General features: G+C 43.0%; 1 protein-coding gene across 1 annotated transcript in view; it reads left to right on the top strand.

The window, feature by feature from the left end:
* otog (otogelin) overlaps positions 1-20,158 on the top strand; it is a 305,832-nt gene that overhangs the window by 171,778 nt on the left and 113,896 nt on the right. Inside the window, exons 27-29 of the mRNA XM_051922624.1 lie at positions 1,318-1,464; positions 5,987-6,106; positions 12,934-13,050. Coding sequence (XP_051778584.1) covers positions 1,318-1,464; positions 5,987-6,106; positions 12,934-13,050 — 384 coding nt within the window. The remainder of the gene's footprint in view (positions 1-1,317; positions 1,465-5,986; positions 6,107-12,933; positions 13,051-20,158) is intronic.

Consider the following 20,158-nt stretch of genomic DNA (forward strand, 5'->3'; position numbering starts at 1 on the left):
GAACAGTTTGGGATTAGAACTGGCCTCACTAGCACAGGCTGCATATGTAAGGAACAGGCAGGTTTGTTAGGCATCTTCATCATCATCATCATCATCATCATCATCATCATGCCCTGTATGGACAATCACAGGTTTCCAGATGAATTGAGAGTTGCCATCAGTTTCTTAGAGCCATGTTAACCATTCGCAGCTAGTGAGTTCCCTCGTCTCCAGTCAGGTCTCCAGTCAGCTCTGAAAATGTCCTCACACTGAAGAACTCATGAAACCCGCATGTGACTTCCACCTTCTTCCTGACTGACACACTCAAGGTGTTGTAATGAGAGGACAGGCAAGGTCAAAAGTGGAAAAGATTGAAAGAAAAAAGAAAATGCGTATAAAAAACGCAAAACGAATCCTCCAAAGACTTCTGTCTGTTTAGGTTGATGTGTCCCCCCCCCCCCCACCCCCCCCAAGATGGCGGCTGTTCCCGTTATCAGGCATTCTGGGAGGAAGAAGCGGGTCCGGGTTGACGGACCCTGGAAGTGATGTCAGAGTTGGACAGCCGTCACTCTTCCTTTCTGCTGAGGGAGGAAAAGATGGGCTGTCATTACACAGCGCCATCTGCTGTCTCGGCAGGGAATTACCATCTGCCAGGCCTTTACGCTGTGCCCTCGCACATGACGCCTTATACCTGGCATGAAAATGTCCTGCACATACCTAACATTAATCCTATTTTTATTCTTAAAGGAAAGAGCCTAAGAGACCCAAATCTCCTCTTCAGCTCTTTATTTTTTGTCCTTTCGTCCTGCAGGTGCCCGCTGATGCAGCCCTTTGCCAACTCCTGATTTGTATTCTATCGTGTTATTCATTCATTTGTATTAAACCTTTTTTCTCCTTCATGAGACTCCATTCTATACACATGTGAGTAGCACAGAGGAGGCTCGATCCTGTACGGCGCCCCCCAATGGTCCTGCACACCTTAGCAGGCCAACTTGAACACATGCCAGCACCAATGCCAGTCTGCAGAGCTCAACAAGGTGGTGGCATTGATGGTTAATAAAGGCTGCTGCTGCCATCTTGTGTGCTGGCATCACAGCAGATACGTAAATCGTCACCGGTGGTCAAAAGTGCAGATGTCTCTCAAAACTTTCAGGTCAGCAGGCGTCACATTCACCAAGTCAGGTCCTGTAACTGTGCCAAGCATAGAGCAGAGTGGCATGTTGTCCTTGTTGTTTTGGGGGTCAAAAGGGTGAAATAAAAGTGAATACAAAAGACAACGAGAAGACGACGTCCCCAAAACGTGACCCCTCACTGTGCTTTTTCACTCTTTTCCATCAGAGCCCGGCCAGCCTGATTGACAAGCGACAGCAGGTGTTCATCTGGCAAGCGGGCTTCTACACCATCGTCCACGCCCCGACGGAGGACATCACCGTGCTGTGGGACCACCACACCACCATCCACGTCCAGGCCGGGCCTCGCTGGCAGGTGAGTCGTCGCTCTAATCGGCGCTGTCTTTGGACTCCATTGGCCGCAGAGCTTCTTCTAAGTGGAGATGGAGGCTGCAGACATGAAGGTGCGCAGGCAGTGGAGGAGGCAGCAGCCCAGCATTTAGTGGTACCAGCGTCCTGAACTCCAGTCCTGGCCTTGGCCCTCTCTGGGAGGCGATGGCACTTCTTTCTGTGTCTCAGCTCTCCAGTTTTGGGCTGACTGGCCATCACCTATTGGATGAGTCTGCCCCATAACTACCTGGCACCTGCTCCGATTTAGCCCCCTGAACTGGAAGAAGCGGACTTGATAATGAATGAGGGTGAAGGAGCCCTTTATAGACTGCACAGGTGGGCACTTTAGTAGCTACTGCATTCTTGGCGTACTCAACACCTGGCACAGAGAACGTTCACATTAACTGTCCTCGTGTCACTTGGTATCACAGAAGGTGACACACTGAGATGGGGCTGCCTGCTTCTCGGCATCTCCTGTCTTTTATGTCCTGAACTCACTTTGAGTTAATTCAATTGTAGAAGAGTTTGAGTTAAAACAGACGCCGGTATTTTGCCACCGTCACCCTCAGGAAGCTCGAGGGACAATCAGAATAATCAAGAAATGCTCCTCTAGCAAAGTGAGCCAAGTAGTGGAGTTACCTGCTCTGTGTGTGAGTGTGTGTGTGTGTGTGTGTCAGGCCAGATAACCCCGAGGTGAAGACCCTCCCTGTGCACCAGTTTGGGATTAGAACTGAGCTCACTAGGACAGGCTGCGTATGTCAGGAACGGGCAGGTGTGTTCATCATCATCATCATCATCATGCCCTGTAGGGACAATCCCAGTTTCCAGATGAACTGAGAGTTGTCATTAGTTTCTTAGAGCCATGTTAACCATTCGCAGCCAGCGAGTTCCCCCGTCTCCAGTCAGGTCTCCAGTCTGGCAGTGGGGTTTTACTGAGTCAGACGCCATTTGACATTTGGCCACCCCATTCTTTCCATAAAAGATGAAGTTCTTAACAGAGCTGAACCAGAAGTGAGCTCCTCGTTGACGGGGCGTGTGAGGGGTCTACAGGTGGAGGTGACCTTCAGGGTCTGGAGTGGGAGTACCTCAGAGGTCAAAGGTACAGCCAATAAGGTGGGTGGATGCTCCTTGAAAAGAGGACTCGCCCTTCTGCAACTGCAATGTTTTCTCAGCCCATATTGATAGATAGATAGATAGACAGATAGATAGAATGGAAGGCACTATATAATTAATAGATAGATAGATAGATAGATAGATAGATAGATAGATAGATAGATAGATAGATAGATAGATAGATAGATAGATAGATAGAAAGGCACTATATAATTAATAGATAGAAATAGATAGATAGATAGATAGATAGATAGATAGATAGATAGATAGATAGATAGATAGATAGATAGATAGATAGATAGATAGATAGATAGATAGAATGAAAGGCACTATATAATTAATAGATAGATAGATAGATAGATAGAATGAAAGGCACTATATAATTAATAGATAGATAGATAGATAGATAGATAGATAGATAGATAGATAGATAGATAGATAGATAGATAGATAGATAGATAGATAGATAGATAGATATTTTAGTATAGTTGGCAAGATTGTAAAATTACATAGATAGATGTGAAAGGCACTATATAATGGATGAGTGGATAGGAAAGGCACTATATAACAAATATGTAGATAGAGAAATAGAGGGACAGACAGACACATGTGAAAGACACTCCACAATAGACAGATAGATAGATAGGAGAGGCACTATGTAATACATTGATGAATGGATAGGAAAACAACTATATCATAGATGGATAGACATATGTGAAAGGCACTATATAACAGACAGATAGGTAGGAAAGGCACTCTATAATAGATAGATAGATGGATGAAAGGCACTATATAACTAACAAATAGATAGACAGTGTAACAGTTGGGGGCGCTATTGCTCCCTTGAACCCTCAGGTACCACGCCAAACACCAGGTAAAAGTCCAAGACTTGTTCTTTTTATTATAATACTGTGCACTAAAGACCCTCCACTCCACACTACTCATACAATACTCAATGAATCAACAACAGTACACAATGCTTAATCCTCCTCTCCCAGACACTTAGCCACCCGTCCTCCCAGCTCAGCTCAGTGTTCTGGTCTCTCTCAGTCCTTTATATAGTCCGTGACCTGGAAGTGTTTCTCTCTCTCTGTCCATGTGACTGTGAGCACTTCCAGATCAGATTAAAGCTCCACTTCTTCAACCCTGAAGCACATCGTTTCTACTATTCATGTGACCAGGACGTACTTCCAGGTTATAGGGCACGTAGCACTCCCCAAGCCTCCCTACAGTGGCTCCTGGTGGTCCCCATGGTATCCAGCAGGCCTGTTTATAAAAACTACAAGGTCCACAAGGCCCTGCTGGAATTCGGGGAACCTCCATGCTGCTGGGAAAGCTCCATCTGGCGGCTGGGAGGTGTGGGCCGGAATATTTGGCTGGCCATCCATCATGATAGATAGATAGATAGAATGAAAGGCACTATATAATTAATATATAGAGAGATAGATAGAATGAAAGGCACTATATAATTAATAGATAAATAAATAGATAGATAGATAGAAAGGCACTATATAATTAATATATAGACAGATAGATAGATAGAAAGGCACTATATAATTAATATATAGACAGATAGATAGATAGAAAGGCACTATATAATTAATAGATAGATAGATAGATAGAATGAAAGGCACTATATAATTAATATATAGAGAGATAGATAGAATGAAAGGCACTATATAATAGATAGATAGATAGATAGATAGATAGATAGATAGATAGATAGATAGATAGATAGATAGATAGATAGATAGATAGATAGAAAGGCACTATATAATTAATAGATAGATAGATAGAAAGGCACTATATAATTAATAGATAGATACATATAATGAAAGGCACTATATAATTAATAGAGAGATAGATACAATGAAAGGCACTATATAATTAATAGATAAATAAATAGATAGATAGATAGATAGAAAGGTACTATATAATTAATATATAGACAGATAGATAGATAGAAAGGCACTATATAATTAATACATAGATAGATAGATAGATAGATAGATAGATAGATAGATAGATAGATAGATAGATAGATAGATAGATAGAAAGGCACTATATAATTAATAGATAGATAGATAGATAGAAAGGCACTATATAATTAATAGATAGATAGATAGATAGATAGGCACTATATAATTAATAGATAGATACATATAATGAAAGGCACTATATAATTAATAGAGAGATAGATACAATGAAAGGCACTATATAATTAATAGATAAATAAATAGATAGATAGATAGATAGATAGATAGATAGATAGATAGATAGATAGATAGATAGATAGATAGATAGAAAGGTACTATATAATTAATATATAGACAGATAGATAGATAGAAAGGCACTATATAATTAATACATAGATAGATAGATAGATAGATAGATAGATAGAAAGGCACTATATAATTAATAGATAGATAGATAGATAGATAGATAGATAGATAGATAGATAGATAGATAGATTGATTGATAGATAGATAGATAGATAGATAGATAGGCACTATATAATTAATAGATAGATAGATAGAATGAAAGGCACTATATGATAGATAGATAGATAGATAGATAGATAGATAGATAGATAGATAGATAGATAGATAGATAGATAGATAGATAGATAGATAGATAATGAAAGGCACTATATAATAGATAGATACATACATAGATCGATAGATAGATAGAATGAAAGGCACTATGTAATTAATAGATAGATAGATAGATAGATAGATAGATAGATAGATAGATAGATAGATAGATAGATAGATAGATAGATAGAAAGGCACTATATAATTAATAGATAGATAGAACGGCACTATATGATAGATAGATAGATAGATAGATAGATAGATAGATAGATAGATAGATAGATAGAATGAAAGGCACTATGTAATTAATAGATAGATAGATAGATAGATAGATAGATAGATAGATAGATAGATAGATAGATAGATAGATAGATAGATAGATAGATAGATAGATAGATAGCATGAAAGGCACTATATAATTAATAGATAGATAGATAGATAGAATGAAAGGCACTATATAATTGATAGATAGATAGATAGATAGATAGATAGATAGATAGATAGATAGATAGATAGATAGATAGATAGATAGATAGATAGATAGATAGATGTGAAAGGCACTCTATAATAGATAGATGAATGGATAGGAAAGACACTATATCATAGACAGACAAATGTGAAAGGCACTATTTAATAGATGGATAGCTGACCTTAAATATTCTGCAGGTATTATTCTAGAAGTTTCCTAAATTGTTGTTAATTGTATTTTTTCCATTTATTTCATAATAAAAATCCCGGCGGTTTGGCCCTGAGGCTCAGACCCTTCCAAAGCTGAACTGTGTGTGTGTTTTACGTTTGAAGGGGAAGCTGACTGGACTGTGTGGTAACTTTGACCTGAAAACAGCAAACGAGATGCTCACTCCAGAGAACATTGAGTCTGCGACGCCGCAGGAGTTTGGGAACAGCTGGACGACTGCAGAGGTAATGAACGTCTTTGAGAAGCGTGCGTGTCGAGACACTCGGGACGAGGAGCTTGTTGTCCTTGTGAATGTGTCTGTGTGTAGACGTGTGACCTGCAGGTCCGTGTCGGTTCCGTTGCGGTTTCTGTGACCTACGTGCGTGATGATTGGTGGATTATGTTAGGATGCAAGAGGCTGTAGAAATGTGTTTCTCCTTAAATGTTTCCTCTCCATTTCTGGTAGCGGTGCATTGGGTTGTTCATGATGAAGACGTTGGCTGTGCTCTTAGTTGCCTTCTAGAAGATTACATTTTATTCTTATTTAAGTGCATCACTCTTTAGGTGCAATTGCATAAACTGCAAGAGGCAGCTGCTGTGAAGCACTTCTGTCTGTCCGTCTGTCTGTCCGTCTGCATGAAGCAACTCGACCCAACTTGGGCCAATTTCATTCAGACGTGGCCTGCTTATTCTTCACAGATATTTGCCAAGAGAGTTCAGTTTGTACTCCGATATCTCAAACAGATCCCACTGAATGACGTTTTCACATTTGAAAATCTCCCATTGGAAAGCACTGGTGAATTTGCAGGCTCGTCCATCTTAAAATGGAGAAACGTTGGGTGCAACTTCAACTAAGAACGAGTTTACTGTTTCAGTTTCACTGTGAGAGCGGTCGCCTGAACTTGTAGATTTTGTGGCTTTTCCTCTTTTACTCGTCTGACTGCCACTCAGATGCCCAGTGCCAGTCAGTCAAACGGTAGGCAGAATGCAGCTCACACAGCAGCGCCCTCTCCTGGCATTTTAGGTAAGTTAATTAATAGAGGTCAAAACAAAAAGAGTCTCTTCTCTAGAAATAAATGATGAAGGTTGAAGAAATCATGAAGGCACATTGTGACCACCAGGGGGCGTACAGCTCCCCAAACACCCAACACAACATTCACAGGCAGAAGCGTGGCACAAAACAAGACTTTGATTTAGCAGCTTCTCGTGGGAAACACATCCAAATAATCGTTTCCCACCTGCCCGAGCACAGTTCCTAAGCACAGCACAAGGCCCTTTTCTTCCACCTCCACACCTCCTCTTCCTCCCAACTCCTTTACAGAGTTCCCCAGGTGTCCCATGATCTCCGTCATTTGCTTTCTCCAGGTCCACAAAGACACAATGCAACTCCTTCTGGCCTTCTCTATAAAGGCGCAGCTGCCCTGACGGATATAAACACAGGACGGGTTTAAAAATGGACAGTGGGGTGAAAAGGTGGGGGACTGCAGTGGTTTAAGCCCCTGATCTCTGGGCCCATCATGAGCCATTCGTATTCCTGTTAAACGATAGTTCAGTTCCTTTCTCACTTCTTACTTATTTATATCATTTTAACAAATTACTGTGTTTTAGCAAATATTAATAGCTATGTGGGGGACTTGATGTCAGTTCCTTTTTCTCCCTTCATATAATAAATTTAATGCTAATTTTATGCTAATGTTGGTCATCCATCCATCCATCCATCCATTATCCAACCCGCTATATCCTAACTACAGGGTCACGGGGTCTGCTGGAGCCACTCTCAGCCAGCACAGGGTGCAAGGCAGGAAACAAACCCCGGGCAGGGCGCCAGCGCACCACAGGGCACACACACACACACACACACACGGGACAATTTAGAATCGCCAATGCACCTAACCTGCATGTCTTTGGACTCCCACATGGGGAGAACATGCAAACTCCACACAGGGAGGACCCAGGAAGCGAACCCCAGGTCTCAATGTTGGTCATTTTGTATTAATAGATATTGCTAATTATTGAATATGACTTTATACTTTAAAAATGTTCTGTTTAAGATAATTGAGTACCAATTGGTGACACATCACTTGATGTCATTGTCACATCCCTTGAATTGCAGTCTGCTGCTGTGCATGAAAGCCATTGAGCCCCCACAGGCCTCTCTGTGCTCCGATTGTAACTCCACTGTAAAGTTAAAAAGCGCAGATTGAATGTCATCCTGCATGTTGTACTTTTATAGTTATGAAGATCTTTGAACTTAACCTTAACATCGGGAGGACGGAGGTGCGGATGCCCGCCTGCCTTCTGCTTGTGCTCAAGCCACACTGTGCCCTCCACTCAATCAGCCGATGGCAGTGACTTCCTGTTCGCTCGCGCAGCCTGCTGGTGCCTCGTGACCTCGCACTGGGGGTCTCTTTGTAGTCGGTAGCCGCTACCTCAGGTGAAGAACAGCAATTAAATATACCAAAGATCCAAGTCGGAGTGACTGCTGCCATGATAGAATGGGTACAGTAAGCTCATTTGTAGTTGAGCTCGCACAGAATGGGTCTTCGTTTTAAGACAGACGAGTTCACAAATTTGCCCGTGCTTTTCAATGGGAGATGTTTGAAAACTGTGGACAGCACAAGCTCTTCGAGATACCTCGATGAAGATGGAACTGTCTTGAAATTTCTTTGAAGAACAAGCGTCACCCATTTCAACAGAATTGATCCACAGGGGGACCATACGGACAGACTGAGAGAGATGGGCTACTGCAGTAGGTGCTCTGCTCATTATACCCAAACACACCTAAGAGGATTTTAGGAACGTCTGCATATTTTAATCCATCCACCCATTATCTAACCTGCTATATCCTAACTACAGGGTCATTGGGGGGGGGGGGGGTCTGCTGGAGCCAATTCCAGCCAACACAGAGCGCAAGGCAGGAAATAAACTCTGGGCAGGGCGCCAGCCCACCACAGGGCACACACACACACCAAACACACACTAGGGACAATTTAGGATTGCCAATGCACCTAACCTGCTTGTCTTTGGACTGTGGGAGGAAACCCAATGCAGACACGGGGAGAACGTGCAGACTGGGAAGCAAAACCAGGTCTCCTTACTGTGAGGCAGTAGCGCTACCCACTGCGCCACCTTGCCGCCTACCGCAGGCACATTTTAATACAAAAGAGAAATATCCCACGGTCACAAATATTCTGCCCCTTCACTCAGTGCTTGGAGATGCCACCCTGGAGTCTCCTGGGCTTTGACTTGACAGATGTCACACACCTGAAGTTGTCGATTTCCTGCCATTCTTCGGTGCAGATCTTCTGTCAGGCTGGATGGAGACCCTCAAGAGTGCAGCAATGTTTCCATCTCCACCAGAGATGTGTGAGGAGGTCAAGTTTGGTGCTCTGACATTCCCAAGGCCACTCCTGTGTTGTCTGCTTTGTGAATCTTCAGCCCAGGTTGAGGTCCGGAGCGTTCGGAGCTGTTTGAGTTATCTCAATGAAAATGGAACCGTCTTGACAAATTTCTTTGACGAATAAGCGTGACACATTTCAACCAAATTGAACCACAGGGGGGCTGAGACGGGCTATCACAGTAGGGGCTTTGTGCGTTATACCTGAACACACTTCTCAAAAACAAGAAATAATGAATAGAAGTGGAGCCCAGACTGTGGTCCCCCGGCCGGGAGGCCTCCACGCTGGGAGGACTGGAGGACCTAGCCTATCCAGAGCGTTACCTCCCCCGGGGTGGACTCCTGCAAGGCTCCATGGGAGTTGGAGTTTGGTGCAGCCCTGTTGGGATCTGTGGGCGCTGCCAGGGGGTGCTGTAGCTGCGGCTGAGCCCCTATGGAGAGCTCTTCTACCACAACCGGAAGTGCTGCCAGAAACAGAACGATGAGCACCTGGAACACCTCTGGGTGGGCTGTAAAAGGAGCCAGAGTCGGGAGGTGGGCGACCACATTTTCTGGGAGGAGTGGAGGAGAAAAGGAAAAGGAAAAGAATGAAAGAGTTTTGTGTTGAGCTTGTGGGAACGGGGAAGGCGTTGCCCACAAGGTAAAAAGAAAATTAAAAATTCATGTCTGCTTGAACTTGTGTCCCACACCTGTCTGTGTCGGGGTTAGCCTTTACACCCGCACTAAACTCTAACAAGGTTGCCAAAGACCGCCAGGATTGTGAGACCCTCTTAACTAAGATTCATGATGGACAGAGTGAGGTTGAAGGGTCTCTGCCACTGAGCCACCTCGGGTGCCTGTGCCTGCCTTGGTTACTGGGTGTCCTTCTGGAGAGCATTGTACTTGGAAACATTCGAGTGATCTGCAAGACGTCAAACATTAGGACAGTCCTGATGGTCGTTCAGCTCTGGTGACACCAAATCTACTGGGGACGTGTTGGTGGGCCTTAGCAGAGTGACGTCATAACAGAGTGTTACAGAGACGGAGACGGGGACGGACTTTGATGTGAATTCTTAGGGGCCGTGGGTCTCCTTTATCGTAAACTTGTATTGATTAGACAAATAGTACAACAGTGAGAGACGTAGAAAAGCATTGAGGCGTTTGGGGTGAAATGTCCGATTGTGGTCAGCTTGGGCCAAATGTGTAAAACTATGAAGCGCATCCTCTGATCTATCATATAGTGCCTTTCACATCTATCTATCTATCTATCTATCTATCTATCTATCTATCTATCTATCTATCTATCTATCTATCTATCTATCTATCTATCTATCTATCTATCTATCTAATATATAATGCCTTTCACATCTATCTATCTATCTATCTATCTATCTATCTATCTATCTATCTATCTATCTATCTATCTATCTATCTATCTATCTATCTATCTATCTAATATATAGTGCCTTTCACATCTATCTATCTATCTATCTATCTATCTATCTATCTATCTATCTATCTATCTATCTATCTATCTATCTATCTATCTATCTATCTATCTATCTATGTATTATATAGTGCCTTTCACATCTATCTATCTATCTATCTATCTATCTATCTATCTATCTATCTATCTATCTATCTATCTATCTATCTATCTATCTATCTATCTATCTATCTATTATATAGTGCCTTTCACATCTATCTATCTATCTATCTATCTATCTATCTATCTATCTATCTATCTATCTATCTATCTATCTATCTATCTATCTATCTATCTATTATATAGTGCCTTTCACATCTATCTATCTATCTATCTATCTATCTATCTATCTATCTATCTATCTATCTATCTATCTATCTATCTATCTATCTAATATATAGTGCCTTTCACATCTATCTATCTATCTATCTATCTATCTATCTATCTATCTATCTATCTATCTATCTATCTATGTATGTATTATATAGTGCCTTTCACATCTATCTATCTATCTATCTATCTATCTATCTATCTATCTATCTATCTATCTATCTATCTATCTATCTATCTATCTATCTATCTATCTATCTAATATATAGTGCCTTTCACATCTATCTATCTATCTATCTATCTATCTATCTATCTATCTATCTATCTATCTATCTATCTATCTATCTATCTATCTATCTATCTATCTATCTAATATATAGTGCCTTTCACATCTATCTATCTATCTATCTATCTATCTATCTATCTATCTATCTATCTATCTATCTATCTATCTATCTATCTATCTATCTATCTATCTATCTATCTATCACAAAGAGTGATTGATGCGTTTGTAATTTCCAGCAGATTTTTGGATCTGACTGTGTTCCCATGATGACCAGTGTAACAGCACTGGGGGTTGCTGTCGCCCCATTAAACCCAACAGACAGACACGCAGACACAGGGTAAAAGCACTAAGAAGATATTTTATATTTTCTTCTTTAAATTGTGTTCCTCCAGCACCACAGCCACCAATAAACACAAGTGAATCCACAACAAATCACTATAACCCTCTCCTCCACACCTCCCAGTAAGCTCTGTCCTACTCCTCCCAACTCCCGCTCGCTTGCTGGGTCCTTTATGTAGTCCTTGACCCAGAAGTGCTTCTGTTCTTCCACTCACGTGACTTGCTAGCACTTCCGGGTCAGATGGAGAATTGGATTTTTCTTCAGCCCAGGGGGTGCTGTATTTATAGCCCGGAAGTACTCTCATGTCATGAGGACAGGAGTCCTGAAGTACTTCCAGGTTATTAATACGGCACCCCCAGGTGGCATCCACGGCACCCAACAGGGCTGCGCAACCGAACTCCAAGTTCCAGGATGCCCTGCAGGAATCCGGGGCACCGCCAGATCCCAGGGAAGCTGCCATCTACCATTTTGGGGGAGGCAGTGACCTGGAAAAGCTTTCTTCCCCCATCCTTCCATCACGGGGCGTCCTGGCCGTCCACCACACCACGAATGTCTTCTCTGACCATCTGCCCACCTTTGAGTTCTTCCTGCCCCTCCTAGTCTTCCAATATTTGAATTCAAACCTAATATTAACCAGTAATTAAATTTATAAACCAATGTATGGATAACTGAATTCCGTACCCTACTACATCCACTTAGCCATTTACACCTCGAACTGCCCCCCCACTCTTTCACAGACGGTGCTCTTTGACCTCCTGCAGCCCCCCAGCTGCACCTCCATTAATGCTGACAGTCGTTGCACACGAGGTGCCGAGTTCTGACCTGCCACCTGTCTGTGTCTCCTTTGGGTCTCCGTTACTGTGCTGCTGTAAAGTGACATGAAGAGCCCATCGAGTGACAAATGACACCAAGAAGGAGAACCCAAGGCCTTTCAAAGTGTGGATTTGTTGAAATTGCATTCTGACTCAAAGTCTCAGTCAAGAGAAGTCAGTGACAGTGATGGTGACATTCTAGTCGCTCACCTAAGTTTTTTTAATAATCCTTTTTAAAAATGTGACAATTGTTGTTTTTAGGTTTACGGGGACGTTTTTGTTACGACTTGATTTGATTTTTATGGGATGTTCCATTATGTTGTTTCTTTAAATATTGTGTTCATCAGTCGCCATGTGGTTCTGGTTTAGAAGACACACGAGCTGAACGTTCACCTTTAAGAAAAGTCTCTCGGTTTGCTAATTTCTTTTTTTTTTTAATTAGTGTGTGAACAGCCCTGACATCCGAAATCCATGCAGTGTGAACCCACTGAGGGAGCCGTTCGCCAAGTCACGCTGTGCCATCCTGCTGGGGGACGTCTTTGAGGCCTGCCATTCTGTGGTGAGTTCTTTAGTGGAGTGAAGTGTGGACTTTAGGTATTCTCACAGGTGGCGCAGTGGTGGTGCTGCTGCTTTGCTGTAAGGAGATTGTGGTCGCCACTTACTTGTCTGTCACTTAAATCCTCATGGAAAATAAATCGGTCCTTTGTTTTTTTTCAGTTGAATTTATTAATTAGCAAGTAACATTCCATACAATCAAGTCAAACTTGACAAAACTAAATTCAATTCCACCCAACAGCCCGAGTACAACTTGAAAAGCAGAAAAGAGAGTGGAGAGTCGTCCTCCCCAATTGTATAATGTTACTGATGAGGTCCTGCCAGGTTTTTATAAAGTTCTGCACAGACCCTCTAAGTGAGAATTAGATTTTTTCCAATTTCAAATAGTACATGACATCAGTTACACTTAACAGAGACGAGTTAGGATTCTTCCAGTTGAGCGACTCAAGTCAACGTGCTAATAGTGAAGTGAAGGCCACTACAGTTTGCTTGTCCTTCTCCACTTTAAGCCCCTTGGTGAGCCCACCACACATACAGCTGTTAATGGGTTAGGAGGGATTGGGACCCCAAGGCTGTCTGAGAGGCATTTAATGATTTTGCTCCAAAATGTTGTTAATTTGGTACTCGCCACCTAAAACATGCGGCCCACTGAGGCTGGAGCTCGAGTGCAATGTTCACAGGTTGGATTTTGCCCTGGAAACATCTCGGACAGTTTCAAACGAGAGAGATGTGTGAGATGAAAAATGTGAAGTTGAATAATTGAGGCGGCACGGTGCCTCGCAGTTAGGAGACCCATCTGGGTTTGATTCCCGGGTCCTCCATGCGTGGAGTTTGCATGTTCTCCCCGTGTCCTCCCACAGTCCAAAGACATGCAGGTTCGGTGCATTGGTGATCCTAAATTGTCCCGAGTGAGTGCTTGGTGTGTGGGTGTGTGTGCCCTGTGGTGGGCTGGCGCCCTGCCCGGGGTTTGTTTCCTGCCTTGCGCCCTGTGCTGACTGGGATTGGTGCCAGCAGACCCCCGTGACCCTGTACTCAAGATATAGTGGGTTGGATGATGACTGACTGACTGACATTCATCCAGTATATGACAGAACGCATGAATATACAAAGAAGACGGTGTGGGAAACAGCCCGGACACAGACAGACGGACATTGTTTAAAAGTCCAACACACGTTTATTTATAATTATTAAAGTGCACAAACCCAGTGCCGCAGCACCAATCACCCCAACAGTCCAGGCCAACCCACAATCTGCCTCGTCTCTTCAGGCTGCCTCTTTCCTCTCCCAGACCTCGTCCTCTTCCACCTGAATGAAGGGAGGCGGCCCCTTTTATGTTCCCCCAGATGTGCTCCAGGCGTGCTCCGTCAATCTTCCACTGACATGCCCCCAGTGTGGCGGAAGTGCCGGCTGTATCCCCGAAAGCACTCCAGGTGTCCCTGCTCCTCTTCCCCCCAGCACTTCCTGGTGTGGCCGAAGTGCTGAGGTCCAGGGCTCTCCAGGCATTGGGGCGCCCCCTGGCGGTGACCACTGGCCCCTACAGGGTTGAGCTTCAAAGCTCTGTACCCATGGCCCCCACAGCAACCAGTGAGGTCGCCCCATCGTGGTCTGGAGGAAGCGTGAGCCCTCCTCTGGTCCTCCTGGGCGTCCCAGCTGGGTACCAGTAACGGTTACTGGTTAAGAGGGCTGTAGCTCTAGGAAAGAAACTATTGAGGTGTCTGTTAGTTTTAGTTTTCATTGACCTGAAGTGTTTATCAGAGGGGAGTCTTTGAAATAGGCGGCACGGTGGCACAGTGGGTAGCGCTGCTGCCTCACAGTAAGGAGATCTGGTTTTGCTTCCCAGTTTGCATGTTCTCCCCGTGTCTGCGTGGGTTTCCTCCCACAGTCCAAAGACATGCAGGTTAGGTGCATTGGCGACAGTAGCGTAGCGTGGGTGTCAGCCGCCCGGGGTGGAGGAAAATTCCAGCCGCCTCATTTTTTAGGTATGGTTCAAATTTTTACAAGATATTATTATTATTTATTGTGAAATTTTGCCACCCCCTAAAAATGCCGCCTGGGGCGGGCCGCCCCTGCCGCTCCCACTACGCTACGCCACTGATTGGCGATTCTAAATTGTGCTTGGTGTGTGTGTGTGTGTGCCCTGTGGTGGGCTGGCGCCCTGCCCGGGGTTTGTCTCCTGCCTTGCACCCTGTGTTGGCTGGGATTGACTCCAGCAGACCCCCGTGACCCTGTAGTTAGGATATAGCGGGTTGGATGATGGATGGATAGTTGAATGTTTTGCACATATGGAGCTCGAGTGAATTCTGTGCATGGCCTCCTTCCACACCCTTTCTGAAATGTTGATCCTTTTCCCGCTGTACTCAGGGGTCTTTAAAAGGAAGGGACTTTAAAATGTTTTCTATGTTATAGAAATGCTGTCTGAGACCCCCAGACTGGTCAATACCTCTTCTGGAGTAAAAATGGGTAGGAGGTGAGGAGAACTGGGCAGGTTTGTTTTAGCAAAGTTTCTAATTTGGAGATGGGGGAAAAATTGTGTTGATGGGAACCTAAATTTGGAGTGTAATTGTTCATAGGATGCAAAGACGTTATTTATACACAAATCTCTAAATGATTTAATCCCGGACATTCTCCAAACATTAAAAACTGTGTAAGTTTGAGAAGGTTGGAAAAAAGTGGTCATCATGTAGAGGTGCTTCTCTGACTTCTCTGACTTGAAGTTCTTCATCCATTGGTTCCATATTCCTAGTGAATGAAGCTCAATTGGGTTGTTAGTATATTGGCGATAACTCGTATTTACTGGGCTACAAAGCAGGGAATATAAAGAAGTGCTGCAGGATTTCATTTCTATTGCAGACCAAGCCTGTGTGCGTTCATCTATTTGTGTCCGTGTCCAGGTTTTTAGAGCTTGGATTTTCACCACTCAGTAATCAAATTGAAAGGCAGGTAATGCAGGTAGTATCTATCTATCTATCTATCTATCTATCTATCTATCTATCTATCTATCTATCTATCTATCTATCTATCTATCTATCTATCTATCTATCTATCTATCTATCTATCTATCTATCTATCTATCTATCTATCTATCTATCTATCTATCTATCTATCTATCTATCTATCTATCTATCTTCTTCTTTCAGCTGCTCCCATTAGGGGTTACCACAGCAGATCATCTTCTTCCTAATCTTCCTGTCCTCGTCATCTTGCTCTGTCACACCATCACCTGCATGTCCTCTCCCACCACATCCATAAACCTTCTCTTAGGCCTTCCTCTTACCTGGCAGCTCTATCCTTAGCATCCTTCTCCCAATATACCCAGCGTCTCTCCTCTGCACATGTCCAAACCAACACAATCTCGCCTCTCTGACTTTGTCTCCCAAATGTCCCACCTGAGCTGATCCTCTAATGTCTGCATTTCTGATCCTGTCCATCCTCGTCACACCCAAATCTTCACATCTTTAACTCTGCCACCTCCAGCTCTGTCTCCTGTGCCAGCGTCTCCAGCCCATATAACATAGCTGGTCTCACTACTGTCCTGTAGACCTTCCCTTTCACTCTTGCTGATACCCGTCTGTCACAAATCACTCCTGACACTCATCTCCATCCATTCCACCCTGCCTGCACTCTCATCTTCACTTCTCTTCCACAATCCCCGTTACTCTGTACTGTTGATCCCAAGTATTTAAACTCCTCCACCTTCAACTCTACTCTCTGCATCTTCACCATTCCACTGACCTCCCTCTCATTCACACACATGTATTCCGTCTTGGTGGACCTACTGACCTTCATTCCTCTCCTCTCCTCTCATATCTCCACCTCTCCAGGATCTCCTCTACCTGCAGATCACAATGTCATCAGCAAACATCACAGTCCACAGGGACTCCTGCCTAATCTCGTCTGTCAGCCTGTCCATCACCATTGACAATAAGAAAGGGCTCAGAGCTGATCCCTGATGTAATCCCACCTCCTTTGCTCCTGCCGCAGACCTCACCACGGTCACACTGATTTGTTAATGTATATGGAGATGTTTTGAAATGGGAACAGAAGCTTAAGGAAGATATTTCATCTTAACAACGTTAATTCTCCCTGCTAAAGTGAGATGGAGGGTGCACCATCTGTGCAAGTCTTATTTAATTTTTTCCAAGCAGATGGCAAAATTTTGTTGATAAAGAGCTTTATGTTTACTTGTGATGTTGACCCCTCAGTATTCAAACTGATCTACGATGATAAAAGGGAAGGTGTCCAATCTAATATTGTGTGCTTGAGAGTTCACTGGAAAAAGGACTCTTTTATTCAAATTAATTTTGAAATCTTTTGAAATTCTGTTAATGCTGTTAAGACTGCAGCCACAGTATTTTGTGGTCTGATATATACAGGACCATATCATCGGCACAGAGTGAGATTTTCTGTTCAAGAAAATCCCCTTTATCCCATAAGCATTTCGACAGTGAGCTGCCAGTGGCTCCATGGAGATTGCAAATAGCAGTGGTGACAGGGGGCATCCTTGTCTGGTACCACATTCTGGTTTGAAGGAGTCTGAAATAATGTTGTTAATACAAACTGAAGCTTCTGGACTGCTATACAGTAATTTGATCCATGCACAAATGTTCAGACCAAACCCACATTTTTCCAATGTGGTGAAAAGGTAGTTCCATTCAATCATATCAAATGTTTTTTCTGTTTCCAACGATGATAAGATCTCCAGGGCGTTAGACTTTGTTTGTGAATATGTTACATTAAATCAGTGGTTCTCAAACTCTGGGGCAGGCTCCCCTAGGGGGGCGCGAAGTAACAAAAAGGGGGGCACGAAGATGTGAAAAAAAGAAAACAAGAATCGAAAATATGAAAAATCCATTTATTGAAACCAAAACAAATGAACTTAAACTACATTCTGATACTAGAAAAATAAATATAGAGTTAGATAAATGTCGATAAAAGTTAAGCAGGTATAATAAAATATGCATCTATGATATATCATTAATTAAAAAAGAACAAATTGGTATTAGTGGGCTCCTTTTATAAAAACCTTAGGGGAGTGCGATTAAAACTGTTATGACAACTCGGGTCGCAAATACTTAAAGGTTGAGAAACACTGCATTAAACAGGCGTCAAAGATTAACAACTAAGGGTCTACCTTTAATAAATCCGGTTTGGTCTTGTGAAATTACTGAAGGAAGCTCTTTCTCAATCCTTCTAGCTAGGACTTTGGAAAGTATCTTAAAATCATTATTCAGAAGTGAGATTGGTGTCTACGATGCACATTGTAATAAGTCCTTATTTTGCTTAGGAAATACAGTAATTAATGCTTGGCGAAAAGTTTGAGGTAGAATTTTATTGTCTCTGGCTTCTGTAAATGTTGCTAATAAAAGGGGAGCTAACTTAATTGAAATCTATATATATGAAAGTCAATGTGTATACAGTATGTATGTATGTTCCAGCATCACTTTCGAACGGCTGGAGCAATTTTCATGAAACTTGGTACACGTTTCTCATTGGTCGTCTAAAAATACTGTAGGGTGAAATCAACCCTAACCCACACCCTTCTGGATGGGGTGGGGGGTGATCTTGAGGTCTTGTATGCATGTTATCATCCAGTTTACAATATCAACAACCACCAGAGGGCGAACTGGAGGTGACTGCCAACATTCTTTATGTTTGAGCGCCACCGCGCTTCTGTTGCTTTTCAAATTAAATAGAGTTGGCTGGTTCCGAGCATCAACTGGATGATAACATACATACAAGACCGCAAGACAAGCACATTAGTCAGTCTTTATTGTTTGTTAATTTTTTTTTTTTGATTGTTTTTCCCAGACATTTAAAAAAAAAACACACTTTATGTTCCTCCTGGACTACGCTGGGTATTTCAGCTACCGTTCTTATAAAATTCTGCAGGGTAGCCATCAGGGCCTGGTGCTTTCCCGCTCTGAAGTGAGTTCCCAGCGTCTAGTAATTCTGAGAGTGCCAGCGGTTTATCCAATATTCCTCTGCACTGAGAGTATCCATTTGTGGTATCTGTAATGCATCCAGAAATGCATTAGATTGTGTCTTGTCTTCTTTAATCTGAGCAGAATATAAGGACTTGTAGTCGTCTCTAAATGTGTGCAATACATTTTGATGGCCAATGATTTTGTCTCTGTCTGTGTTGGTGATTACTGGGATTGCATTGTGAACTTCCTGCTTGTGGATTTGTTGAGCTAAGATCTTATTAGCTTTCTCTCCATGTTCATAGTAATGATTTAAAAATGAGTTGCTCTGTGTCTTTTATTGTCAAGATTGCAAAGCCCATCTGTTCCTGCAAAGTGCCTCATTAGGGAGCCTGGTGTGTTCCTGACTTATTAACTCTGAGGCCTTCTCGGTTTCCAAATTAATTTTCTGGGAGAGAGATGAGATAATCAGTTCTCTTAACAAAGCCTTCAGAGGTTTCTCAAAGTATTCCTGCAAAGACCTCTGAGGATGTATTTGTCTCTAAAAAAAAAATCAATTTGTTTGGATATAAAATCTGTAAAGTTCTGTCAACTAATAACAGGGGGTTAAGACGCCAGCTGCGAGATGAGCATGTGGGGCATAGTGATGTTGGCTCTATGATCAGACGGGCATGGTGGGAGATAACAATAGCGTCGTATTTGCAAGATTTGATTGTGGGCAAAAAATTATTATCTATAAAGAAATAATGGGTGGCACAGTGGCGCAGTGGGTAAGGGGACCCAGGTTTGCTTCCTGGGTCCTCCCTGCGTGGAGTTTGCATGTTCTCCCTGTGTCTATGTGGGTTTCCTCCGGGTGCTCCAGTTAACTCCCATGGTCTCAAGACATGCAGATTCTAAATTGTTCCTAGTGTGTGCTTGGTGTGTGTGTGTGTGTGTGCCCTGCGGTGGGCTGGCGCCCTGCCCGGGGTTTGTTTCCTGCCTTGCACCCTGTGCTGGCTGGGATTGGCTCCTGCAGACCCCTGTGACCCTGTAGTTAGGCTACAGCGGGTTGGATAATGGATGGATGGATGCAAATAATCAATTCTTGAGTAACAGTGATGTACTGGTGAGAAATATGCTCTTAAGTTTGGATTTAGAAATCTCCAAGGGTCTGTTAAGTTGTGATCAATTATAAACTGTAATTTTCTTTGC

Source organism: Erpetoichthys calabaricus, chromosome 2 (assembly GCF_900747795.2).
Source record: "Erpetoichthys calabaricus chromosome 2, fErpCal1.3, whole genome shotgun sequence".
Lineage (NCBI taxonomy): Eukaryota > Metazoa > Chordata > Cladistia > Polypteriformes > Polypteridae > Erpetoichthys > Erpetoichthys calabaricus.